Source organism: Rhinoraja longicauda, chromosome 18 (genome assembly GCF_053455715.1).
Source record: "Rhinoraja longicauda isolate Sanriku21f chromosome 18, sRhiLon1.1, whole genome shotgun sequence".
In the NCBI taxonomy this organism is placed as follows: Eukaryota; Metazoa; Chordata; class Chondrichthyes; order Rajiformes; family Arhynchobatidae; genus Rhinoraja; species Rhinoraja longicauda.
The window spans coordinates 6,330,773-6,343,935 of NC_135970.1; the positions used below are offsets into that span (position 1 = coordinate 6,330,773).

The 13,163-nt window shown below is 45.8% G+C and overlaps 2 protein-coding genes across 2 annotated transcripts in view; one reads left to right on the forward strand and one right to left on the reverse strand.

Annotated features, from left to right (window-relative positions):
• Positions 1–363: 363 nt before the first annotated feature.
• mtch2 (mitochondrial carrier homolog 2) overlaps positions 364–13,163 on the forward strand; it is a 34,299-nt gene continuing 21,499 nt past the window's right edge. Inside the window, exons 1-3 of the mRNA XM_078415034.1 lie at positions 364–494; positions 11,982–12,066; positions 12,448–12,554. Coding sequence (XP_078271160.1) covers positions 408–494; positions 11,982–12,066; positions 12,448–12,554 — 279 coding nt within the window. The 5' untranslated portion in view covers positions 364–407. The remainder of the gene's footprint in view (positions 495–11,981; positions 12,067–12,447; positions 12,555–13,163) is intronic.
• LOC144602187 (basic phospholipase A2 F17-like) lies at positions 6,852–7,382 on the reverse strand. The gene has a single exon (XM_078414923.1). It carries the CDS (start codon positions 7,380–7,382, stop codon positions 6,852–6,854), a length of 531 nt encoding a protein of 176 aa, XP_078271049.1.

Below are 13,163 nucleotides of genomic sequence, written 5' to 3' on the forward strand. Positions count from 1 at the left end.
AGGAGGGAGAGAGAGAGGAGAGAGGGGAGAGGGGAGAGAGGGGGGAGGGGAGAGAGGGGGGGAGGGGAGAGAGGGGGGAGGGGAGAGAGGGGGGAGGGGAGAGAGGGGGGGAGGGGAGAGGAGGGGGGAGGGGAGAGAGGGGGGGAGGGGAGAGAGGGGGGAGGGGAGAGAGGGGGGGGGAGGGGAGAGAGGGGGGGAGGGGAGGAGGGGAGGGGAGAGAGGGGGGGGGGGGGGGGGGGAGGGGGGGGGGAGGGGGGGGAGAGAGGGGGGGGGAGGGGGAGAGAGGGGGGGGAGGGATTAAGGACGGAGGGGGAAGGGGAGGAGGGGACTGAAGGGAAGCGGATATCCCGCCCTCCCGCCGGGGTGACGCGGATCCGGAGCGGGCTGGGGCTGGGGTTGGGGCGGCCATGGCGGACACACTGAGCCAGCTGTACCTCGGGGCGGGGCTGACGGTCCTGTCGCACCCGCTCATGTACATCAAGGTGCTCATTCAGGTGAGAGCTGAGGGATGGCGGCGACGGCCTGGAGGGAACCCGGAGCCTCGGGCCGTGGGCACCGCGTGGGGGGGGGGGCAGGATGTAGTCCCCATGGCAACGGGCCTAACCCCTCACCCCCCCCCCCCACTCACCCACACCCCCCTCACTCACCCCCCTCACTCACACCCTCCTTCACCCCCCTTCCTCCTCATCCTCCACCCTCTCACACCCTCTCACACCCCCCCTCTCACACCCCCCCCTCTCACACCCCCCCTCTCACACACCCCCCTCTCACACACCCCCCTCCCCCCTCTCACACACCCCCTCCCCCCCCTCTCACACACCCCCCTCCCCCCTCTCACACACCCCCCTCCCCCCCTCTCACACACCCCCCTCCCCCCCCCTCTCACACACCCCCCCTCCCCCCCTCTCACACACCCCCCTCCCCCCCCTCTCACACACCCCCTCCCCCCCCTCTCACACACCCCCTCCCCCCCTCTCACACACCATTGCACCAGTGTCCCACATACTGGGTGACCTTCCCCGTACCCCGGGTCCATCGTCCTACTTCACTTGGTGATCCACCCCCTTGATGACCCATGTCCCATCCACTGGGTGACACCCCTCACCCATTATCAGGCCACTCCCTGTTGGGCCACTTGACACAGTTATGGTCCTTTGTACAAACCTGTGTGTTATTGGGCGGTGTTGCAGAGAATTATGCTTTGGGTGGTGCACCTTCAGCCCTCCTAATCTGACAGAACAATGGAAAGGTTGAATGTTTGTCAGTCAGGTTGGGGAGGGATACTGTGCCGTGGGAACATTGTTGGGACTGTGTTGCATTTTTACATTTAGGTTTAGAGCTACAGCGCGGAAACAGGCCCTTCGGCCCACCGAGTCCGCGCCGCCCAGCGATCCCCGCACATTAACACTATCCTACACACACTAGGGACAATTTTTTTTTTACATTTACCCAGTCAATTAACCTACATATTTTCAGGGATGTTTGTTTTTGAAGAAAAGATTGGGTTCCTGGTATTGGATATACCATCTAATCTTGCAATGCCCTGAATGTTGGTTGGATTGTGTTGACATTGCGGCTAGAGAATTACTTCACACAACATGGTGGCACTCATTACCCGAGTAAGAATGAAGAAGGCAAACCAAGCTAAATTGTTCACGGGTACTATATTGTCACTTGTGAAATAGATATAGTGGCATTCTTTAGTTCGCATCCAATTCAGGAAAATCATACTATGCATGAGCACAATCATCATAAGTACAAAAGTACAACGATTGTAGTGTAAGAATAGTAGACTTCAGCAAGAGAGTACAGTCATTTCCAGCGCCACCTTGTGCCCTTCAAGTTTCAAGTACTTATGCTTTAAAGGTCCATGATCCTGGCAGTGGCACTGGGTCGGTGTTTCAGGGATCGGCCTGGCCTGGCGATGTTTTTGATGACCTCTGCCATTGCTCCGCCATTCCATGCTGCTGCAGGCCGTGTCTGACCGTGCGCCCCACCTCCGTAGGGCCTCCAGCGACACCTAAACCACGCAAAACATTAGCTGCTGTAGGGCCTCCAGTGGCCCACTCTGCCAACACCTAAACCCACAAACTCACCATCCCCTTGCCTCACCCCACGAGGCGGCACCCATCGACTCCGTCCGCCGATGTCACCGTCTTGTAGGCCTCTCCCCTCTTTGAAACATTATATTTGGGAGATTCTATTAAGGTCAATTTTACAATGGTGTTTGGTCTCCTATCACTTTCCCATCATCTTACTTCATTAATGTACCTCAAGAAGTGCGGTTATATAAACACTGAAGATGTCATCTGCATATGTGGCACTGAACCGCAAACTATGGAGCACCTATTGAGATGTCATCTATTGGAGCACGAATGCAAAGCTGAGGACCCCGCAATGATATTGCTAAGAGTTGTGTTCTGTTTTGGCTGAAACACAATATCTAACACGTTGTGGACACGATAAGAAGAAGAAGATTAATGTTTCCATTAAAAGTTTGAGAAATCTTTCGTACATTAAAATGCTGTTCAGCAAAAGTTTTGCAGTAATGTAAATAATTGCTTTTGGCCTACGACAGCTTTGCAAGATCATAGAAAAAGGTTTTCCTCCTTCAGCCTCAGTCAGAGGAAAGTGGCACTGGCTAACCTCAACCTTGCCAGGTCAGAGAGAAATGGCACTAGTCAATTGCTCTCTTTTTGGCTTTACTGAGAGTACAATAAAAGTCCGAATGATCATCTTGGATTTATATTATATGAACGCTGAATTTAAATCCACACAGTGAGTGAGTAGGGAATGGGAATGGGAATGGTACAGTTTGTACCAGCTAGGCCTTTGCTCCAAGTGCAGACCCACAGTCAGTCTGGAGGGTTTGGTGAATTTGTGCAACCCAAGCTTCAGTAAATTGAAGAAATGCACAAAATGCTGGAGTAACTCAGTTTAAGTTGAAAGAAAGGAGAGTGAACAAAGGGAAGGTCTATGATAGAAACTTGGAATGACAAACTGATGATGTGATTGAGGAAGGTAAAAGTTTATAAATAACAGTAGGTGTGCCTGGCAAAGTCGTAATTGGAAGGTTATGATCAAAATCTAAAATTACCAGAAGAGGAAGAATAAAATGTAATACTGGAAAGGCTAGAATGGGTGCTAAATGGGGAAATAAGAATAAGCCCAGCAACTGCAGTTCTGCCAAAGGATCTTCAATTTGAAACATTTACTCTGTTTTTCTTCCTCAGATGCAGCCTGCTTAATTTTCTGTTTATATTTTCGATTTTCAGCATCTGCAGAATTTTTAAACATTTTCAGCCACTGTGTAAGAAAATAACTGCAGATGCTGGTACAAATCAAAGGTATTTATTCACAAAATGCTGGAGTAACTCAGCAGGTCAGGCAGCATCTGAGGAGAGAAGGAATGGGTGACGTTTCGGGTCGAGACCCTTCAGACTGAGGATCTCGACCCGAAACGTCACCCATTCCTTCTCTCCTCAGATGCTGCCTGACCTGCTGAGTTACTCCAGCATTTTGTGAATAAATACCTTCAGCCACAGACTAGTCAGTTCAACCTCGGTGCTGGGAAAAATTTATGAAACATGGTTCTGAGACTGCAGTCATAGGGGAAATTAAGGAAAGGTAGAGCGAGTTTGAGGGCAAATCATGCTTAACCAAACTGAGAGAACCTTTTGATGAGATGACAGGCAAAGTTGATGAGATTAATATAGTTACATGATTTTTGATAAAGTGCCAGAGAACAGGATTTTCGAGTAAATTTGAAGCACGTGATGTAAGCACCTTCTACACTTCATGCTGTCTCGGGAAAGCTGCCAACATACTCAAAGACATTTCCAACCCTGGCCATTCTCCCTGCTTCTGTCAGGCAGAAGATCCAAAAGCTTGAAACCATGCACCATCAGATTCAGAAACAGCTTCTTCCCCTCTGTTATCAGGCTTCTGAATGGTCTTTCCATAAACTAGGGCACCGTCTCGATTCTCTCTACCCCATTGCCAACATTGGACTTTTGTCTGTGGAAGTTTTGCATTACACTGCTGAGAACTGTATTTTTTGCTCTGTGTCCCTTTGAACTTGAGTTTGGCTTGATTGTCTTTATGTATAGATTAGTGTGTCAGAAAGAACTGCAGATGCTGGTTTTAATCAAAGGTAGACACAAAATACTGGAGTAACTTGAGTCCGAAGAAGGGTCTCGACCCGAAACGTCACCCATTCCTTATCTCCAGAGATGCTGCCTGCCCCGCTGAGTTACTCCAGCATTTTGTGTCTACCTTATGTATAGTATTATCTGACCTGATTGCAGATAATACAAAAACAAGCTTTTTACTGTACTTTCTTACACATGAAAAAATATGCCTAAACCTAAAATGGACATTGAAAGCATGGATGTGATTTTGGCTAAGTAACAGAAAAACGAGGGCCATGGTGAATGGTGGGTGTTTGAAGTAGAGTGAGGTGAACAGTGGTGTTCTTCAAGAATCTATGTTAGCCATTGCTTTTTTGGATTTATATTAATGACCTAGACTTGGTGCAATCCACAATTTCAAAATGAGTGCATGACAGAAAACCTGGCATTATTGTGAACTGCAATATCACATCGGAACATGAGGTGTTGTTCTGAAAGTTTGCATTGAACTTTGGTCTAGCATTATTGGAGGTCAAAGGCATTGAAGTTTGTTGGAACTGTATGGGAGGTCAAACACAGAGGTCAGAGGGAGTGAGATGGAGAATTTAAGTTACAGGCAGATAAGACACAAAATGCTGGAGTAACTCAGCGGGTCAGGCACCATCTCCTGGATAGAAGGAATGGGTGACATTTCGGGTCAAAACCCTTCTTCAGACTGACTTCAGACCTCAGTCTGAAGAAGAGTCTCAATCCGAAACGTCACGCATTCCTTCTATCCAGAGATGCTGCCTATCCCGCTGAGTTGCACCAGCATTTTATGTCTATCTTTGGTGTAAACCAGCATGTGCACATTCCTACACATTAAGTGACAGGCAACTGGATTCTCAAGGAAATGAAAGAATGAACAACAGAAAACGATCTTTCTGAAATGTTGAAAGAGGAGGTGAAAGATGTGTCTAGTGGTGACTATGGGAGGCTGGTCGAGTGGAAGGTGAGGACAGTGGGTGAAAGTTTGGGAAGTAGAACAAATGCAGTTGAACCCGATCAACTTTGGTGGAGCGGAGGGTATGAATGAGGGAAAGGAAGGCGATTCAAAAGCACTGAAAGAGTGGTTTGTCAGAACATATGTGATCGAGATTGGGAAACCAGGAGAAGGGATTGGAATCCTTGCAGGCAATAAGATGGGAGGAGGTACAGTTGAATTGGCTTTGGGAATATGTGGGGTTACGGATAGATGTTCCTAGCTCTGGATACTTTGCAGGCTTTGGAATCATTTTCCTACTCCCCTTCTGGTATTTTCAGATTACCTTCATGTCCTATCTATAGATTTCATTCCAATACTTTGTGTGCACTAGTCAATCCATCACTTCCAGCATGCACTATCATATCCTCTGCCTGGCCTCACTAGCACAGACTTTTTGTCTTCTATAACCCTATTTTCTCTAAACTCAAAACATGTTTTATTTGACTTTTCTCAACGTTTTGATGAAAGATCAATGATCTGTAATATTAGCTGTTTCTTCCTCCACGTATGCTATCTGGCCAGCTGCATATTTTTGCTTTCCCAACTATACGTACTTTTATGTTGTCTCTTCCCATCATCAATGATTCCAAGTGAAGCACTCTAGTCTACTGCATTCTATGTTTACAGTCTGGTCTTCCATACATTCGAGAAACAAAATGCTGATTTGGTGATGGCTTTTCAGAGCACCATTCAATCTGCAGGGGTGTCCCTCAGCTTCCTTTTTGCCATTCACTTTATAATTCTTCACCCTATTCCGACCTATCTGTCTGTGGCCTCTGTGTTGCTCCATTAAAGCCTGACAGCACACTTTGCAGCATTTGGGACAAATTTAAATTCGACAGTTTTATATTTTCCTGCTTAGATCAGCTCTACTGCAAGGTATCTGTAACATTAATTATAGTTTTCTCTCTTCACAGACACTGCTGAGAATTGCTAACATTTTCCTTTTAGTTCCAGTTCTCCAACACCTCTGACCTGCACTTTGCAACTTTCATATTTTGTCGTTTTTTTCCCTCTTGAACTGTTCTCTTACACACCATGAGCCATGTACAGCTTTATACGTACCGTATTACCACGGCAAACTTGACACCCTTTCAGCAGTATTCCGTTAGTCCTGTCCATTCCTGCAACTGCAACTTAAAACAAATATATTTTCTCTCTTTTCCAGTTCTCATGATGAGCGTTCAACTTCAAAACACTAATTTTGTTTATGTTCCCAGATATTGCCTGACCTGATGAATGCTTATTTCTGAAACTCTTACTTCTTCCTTTTAGGTTCAAACTCTAAAGCAACAGGAATCTTGTCTAATTTCTGCTCTTGATCAAGCTTCAATACATCAATCTGATTGACAGTTAACTGTACAACAAATTTGGCATCAGACTCTATGACGTGCTCTATTAATACAGTATAATACCATGTATTAACTTTATTCTGGGCCACCTTTGAGACTGATATGAATTAATAAAAATATTTTTAATTCCAAAGCTGAAAATTATACAATAATATGTTTTGTGGCTAATAAGATCGGCATATTGCATAAAATGATACCTTTCAGGCAGTTACAGTTACAGTTTCTGCACACTTCCACCTTTCTGAGTGCCCCTCACCTGTGAGCAAGTCACCTCAGTGTGGACGTGCTGTAGCAGGCTGGTTGGAACAAATGCTGCTGCTTCCTCATGCTTGAGTTGGTTCAGGCTTATATGCCTTGCTTTATCCAGTCCACGATAGTTGAGGAGTTGGGATAGATTGCCGGGCAAACGGACTTGTTCTCCTTGCAGAACCTCGCTTTGTAGAAGTAGTGCAGGTCACTGGGCTTTGCCCGGGACAAGCACTCTGCAAAGGCTCGGTCACACTCGCATGACATCCTGGTGCACACAGTCCTCCCCTTGCATGTTGTCTGCGATTTGCGACATGTGAAGTTGTACAGACTCCACTTGACATGGCTGTGGCAGCCGAGGGTCACCCTGGTGTGGTGGTAGCAGCAGTCGTGCAGGAAGCAACACTGGTCCACCTGGTCCGCAGGCCTGCTAGAGCCCCCAGTTCCACAGTAGCAGCCGTAATTGTAGAGCTTGAGAAGGGAAATGCCAAGTTTGGAGCGGTAACACCACAGGGTCATGGCCATGTCATAGAGCCCTCGCCTCACCCGGAGTGAAGACTGGCCCATCCCAACGCAGGGGCAAAGGCACATCCAGATCGCACACAGCATGGACACCGAGAGTCCCTTCATCTTTTTTTTTTACTTCAGGCTTTCTCACTCTCTGCTGCCTTGTGCTTTCCTGGCTTTATATTCTGTGCTATATATTCCATCCTCCCTTTCCTCACATCATGTGATTCTTGGCCCGCCTTCTCACACTTCTCATTCTCTGAACTGTGTTTTTCTGACCAGTGTAATTGGTTCAAAGTATTCCAAGTTATTTGAGGATATCAAGGATTGTTGAAGTATCAAAAAATCCAATCTTTTTTCTTTTGGGTTGAAACAGTAAAAACAAATTTATTGTATTTGTGAGTGAGTTTAAATATGGGTGCGGGTAATGTTCAGGTAAAAACAGTAAAATGTCTCCTGTATCTGGAAATTATAAAAATGGCCAGTGTATTGCTTCACAGGATTCCTGACTCCCTGTAATATTGTTGTTGTTCCTTCAAGATGTTAAAATGGCATTTGGTTTTAATTTGTGTAGGAAGGAACTGCAGGTGCTGGATTCATTTACTCTTTTGTAAATTATTGGGCGATTCTTGTAATTCTTGCTAACTCAGAGAGTGAGTTCTTAATTATGCTCTAGACACTGAGGCTCCTGGAGGACCTAGCTTAATACCATGTCCTTTTTTAGATACTGACACCACACTATGTCCTGGACAGTTTTACTGTATCCTGTACATGATTTCATTATTGCTGCTGGTCACTCTTGAATTCATTTTTTCACTGTACATTGTATTAACATGAGCAGTTTACATGCTTGTGTGAGTATGATGATAAGGTCAATCTCCATAGAATGCAGGTGTCTTCCTTTAGGCTTTTAATTCCTTCTCACCCTGCACCAACTCCTTTCCCCATCTGGATCCCTCCATCCAAGGATTACTGATTATTCTCACTTAAGTATCAACCACCGTGGCTGTCAAGAATTTATTTAATGTTGGGGGCAGAGCCCAATAAAACCACAGGAGCGATGCATGTAATTAAAGAAAATGTTGATGCAAGTAAACAAATCCATAGGACCGCATCATGCTTGTGTTTGCTGTGGTTAGAAAGCTGCATCTTCCGCAAAATTTACCTCAATATAACGATAGGTTTTCATTATTTTATCCAGATTTAAAAAAAATAATGGCTGCTCGAGCGCAATCAAAGCAGCAGAGGCAGGATAACAGATTGTTCTTGCCCAAAGAGTGTGCACGGTACAGGAGAGACCAGTGCTCCAAGATACATGTCACGCACTGCCCAAAAACTAACACACTTGCATCTCTATCTGTCCACTGGACTGAATTGTGGCTGTTTCGTATTTAATTTCAATATATCATTGCCTTGAATGAGATTGCATTCGCCCAATTTCTGCAATTGAACTATGATCAGGATTTGTTTACAAGCAACACAATCATCAGATGAAGGCTAATCATCAGATGAAGGTGTGACGGTCCAAGGGCAAAGTGTTAACTGTTTTGGACTGTGGTTTTCTATTTTATCTTTGCAATTACTTGGGATGACTGACTTTGGTTGCTCTTGTCCCTGCTTGTTAGAACCCTTTCAAGTGACCCATTAGCAAATGTATAAGGGAATAGAAACTAAATAGTGATGGCAGTGCTTGATGTTAACACAATATTGGTGGAGAACAACTCTGCAAGAATGAAGGGAATTTTAAGGAGGCCATATCCTGCCAGGGTAATTAAAATTGTGTATAGTGGATAACATTTCCATCATGGGTCTCGTGTCTAGCATATCTGTTTTTTTAATCTTCCCTTTGCTCTTAACTGCACATTTTCTAACCATTTTAACAGTTGTTAATCAGTTACTTGAACAACCTCATCAATCAGCAGTCGTGTCTCATTAATATTGTTAATTAAACATGAATTTAAATAGTTTGTTTAATTCTTAACCCAGTTACATTATTGAAATTCTTAAAGCTAGGTATTTTCGGAATGAAAATAGTTGAGCAAGAATTTAAAGGGTTGGTGTTAACTTGTTTGATTGAAAGAAGCACATAATTATATCTCGATGTGCAGAAAGCCATCCACCCTTAGGGCTTGTTCTCATATTCAGTGAGATTTTACCCATTGTACTCTAGATTCCTACCTTCTGTAGTATTTAATACCCTTGCCTGACAAAATGTCTCTTAATTTCCAGTTGGTACTATTTATTGACCTTTTAAGGTGAGAGGGTTCCAGATATAGTTTTGCAGGCAATTGATAATTGATATATGTAACTGGGTTTTCAGTTGGCGTCTGCTGAATTGCCTGATTGAGTCTAGGGTAGAGAAAGCTTGCTGATCTATGTCCATGTGAAAAAATAGAAAAGGAACATTGGGTAAATATGTGGTCCACTGCATCCTCCTTCCACTGCAGACATATTGTCTCCCAATATTTATCCATATTCACACCCAAAATGTATTCAGAGCAGGAAGTCCCAGCAGTATGGAACAGTCCTTCAAGCAAGTGGAGGGGCTGGGTGGTTGTACGAGGCCACAGCAAGAACATGTGGGCTCTTGGGACAACACCCAGCCACAGGCATCAACTTGAGCAACCTTTGTGAGATGCTAATCCTACTGTATACCAGGAGTAACCATGCAAGGTGGAGGAGGGGGTCATGTGATAGGAGCAGAATTAGGCCACTCGGCCCATCTGCCATTCAATCATGGCTGATCTATCTCTCCCTCCTAACCCCATTCTCCTCCCCAAAACCACTGACACCCATACTAATCAACAATCTATTTATCTCTGCCTTAAAAATATCTATTGACGGCCTCCACAGCCTTCTGTGGCAAAAAAATCCACAGATTCCTCCTCATCTCCTTCCTAGAGGAACGTCCTTTAATTCTGAGGCTATGACCTCTGGTCCTAGATTCTCCCACGAGTGGAAACATCCTCTCCACATCCACTCTATCCAAGCCTTTCACTATTCGGTAAGTTTCAATGAGGTCCCCCTTCATTCTTCTAAGCTCCAGCGAGTACAGGCCCAGTGCTGTCAAATGCTCATCATATGTTAACCCACTCATTCCTGGGATCATTCTTGTAAACCTCCTCTGGACCCTCTCCAGAGCCAGCACATCCTTCCTCAGATATGGGGCCCAAAATTGCTCACAATACTCCAAATGCGGCCTGACCAGCGCTTAATAGAGCCTCAACATTACATCTTGCTTTTGTATTCTAGCCCTCTTGAAATAAATGCCAGCGTTGCATTTGCCTTCTTTACTACCGATGGGGTGGGGGGGGGGGGGGGGGCACATGAGCAATTGTTTTTTTCAGCCCTGGCGGCAAAACTTGGTTTGGGTGCGGCCTGCCATAGGTTATGTGCACTCCACAGCACCACAGTAATTATGGGTACAGAAAATAAAAGTGTCACTCTGAAATTTATGTAGGCTATTTTAGGCTGCTATGTGCGTGTTGGTGTCTCGCTCAATGATGGCCTCTCACAGAGCTGCTGACTGTCATTAGCTACTCTATCATTAGATGTTTCAGTTGTGAAAAGAGGGCTTGCTTTTCTTTAACACCTCCAATGCCATGAGCAGGTCGGAGCAATGGCAATGATTTGAGTAGTATTTGTAATGTAAGCAATGTAACCATCTAGTTTCTGCACAGCGAGTTCCCACAGGTAGTGTCATGGGAAGGGTTTCGAGAGAATGAATATTGCCCATGGTGCTGGCAATGCCTCCCTGGTCATTCATTGTAAAATGTCTCGGGGGATATTCTCCATCCAGCTGAAGGTGGGGCAGACTGCTCGTTGAGGAGGAGATGGGGTTGAGAGGCATGCTCCTCTCGTTATTCATGTTTTCCAGGCCAACCTGGTGTCCACGTCAGGCTTGTCACTTTCTTCCACCCAGTCACTGTCATTGACACCCAGTGTAGCTGGAAGTATCGTCTGGGATATCTGCTGCCCTGGCCATGAGCATTTCGCACTTCCACATTCTAGGAGATGATATGGGTGCTTGAAAGCTTGGATGCCCACACTTGAGAACAACTTCCCCACTGCCTTCACACTCCTGAACCAATCATCTCACCCGCCTTTCTCAGAGGTTCTGCCATGTACTCTTACTTTTAATTCTACCTCGAACAATTATTCCGCTATTGCACTTCAGGGGTTTTTTTTTGTTGCACTATTTCAGATTGCATTACAATCTTAGTACCATTGTGCTGTTGTGCATTCAGCGTGGTATGGTTGCATCTATCATGACCATGTTGTTGTGTCGATCATTTGCATGAAGCTCACTGTTTATTCTGTGAGCTTCATGCAAACAAGGAATTTCATTACACCTTGTGAATAACCTAATCTGAATGGAGATTGCAGGGCGGCACGGTGGCGCAGCGGTAGAGTTGCTGCCTTACAGCGAATGCAGCGCCGGAGACTCGGGTTCGATCCCGACTACGGGCGCTGTCTGTACGGAGTTTGTACGTTCTCCCCGTGACCCACGTGGATTTTCTCCAAGATCTTCGGTTTCCTCCCACACTCCAAAGACGTACAGGTATGTAGGTTAATTGGCTGGGCAAATATAAAAATTGTCCCTAGTGTGTGTAGGGCAGTGTTAATGTGCGGGGATCGCTGGGCGGCGCGGACCCAGTGGGCCGAAGGGCCTGTTTCCGCGCTGTATCTCTAAATCTAAAGATATCCTACTCTTCTTACTAGGTTGGTCATGAACCCATGGCTCCTTCTATGGGCCGGAACATCTTCGGCCGGCCAGTTCTCCAGCTGCCTGGACTCTTTGCTTACGGTATGTACCAAAGCAAAGTAGAATACTCTATGTGCTTTAGATTGCTGTTTGCTAAAGTTCCTGTAGTTTGAACATTCTTAGCCACAAGGTCACTGGGATCTATGCTGTATCTACTATGGCAAGTTTAGATGGGCAGTCTGAAGGAAGCTGAGACTGTCCTTCACCATCGTGGGAGTGAGCATCACGAGGAGGTTTTACATTATAGATGACTTGTTTAATTTCCCAGCAAAAAGAGGAAGACTGCAAAGTATTTACATTCCAATGTTAGTTTGCCTCCTGGCAATGTTCTACTGTTGTTTAGTTGCAAATGTTAGTTACTATTAATAAAGTGGGAAAGGTTGAACCTGTTGTATTGCCACTTAACTGTCATTTGTCATGCAGCCAAACATATCGTGCAAATTGATGGAAAGCGAGGCCTGTTTAAAGGCCTAGCGCCCCGGCTGTGTGCAGGAGCCATCGGGACAGTCGTACACAGCAAGGTGCTGCTGGTGAGTGCACTGTTGGTGGTGAGGCAAGGTGCCGTATACCTGTACTAGTCACTGCATCTGGGAATGGTCTACAGTATCCCATGACATGTTTTTGATCTTCTTGCCTGTGTGACAGACCAACCTTGGGTAAGCTGTCTCTGTCACAGTGTGAGGCAGCCAAGTGTAGCTGCGTAGAGGTGATCCAATCGCCACAAAATAGCAGAAGCTGGTCAGGCATTTGAATTTTCCGCGTTTCCGCTGATTTCCACATTTTTAAAATCCATTTTCTGCGCTTTTTGCATGGTTTCCGCGTTTTTCACTTTGCCAAATACACGGACAAATTGGATCGAAAAAAATTAAAAAATTTTAAACGATGTATAGACTTGTAAATGAACACTAGGGTTCCACTAGATGTCGCTAGGGGTTCTGCGAGAAATCCCCCTGCGGCCGGGGTTCTGGAATGCCAGCCCAGCTGGAGCCAGCACATTATCCCCATGGCCGACGACTTCCTTGGCCACCTGGAAGTCTCCCCGAAAAGTTGGTACCTAGGCTGGGCAAGGCCACCAATCTTGACCTCATCAGGACTTCCACGGCCGATCGGTGGGTTGAATGTGCAACCTGCAGCCGGGG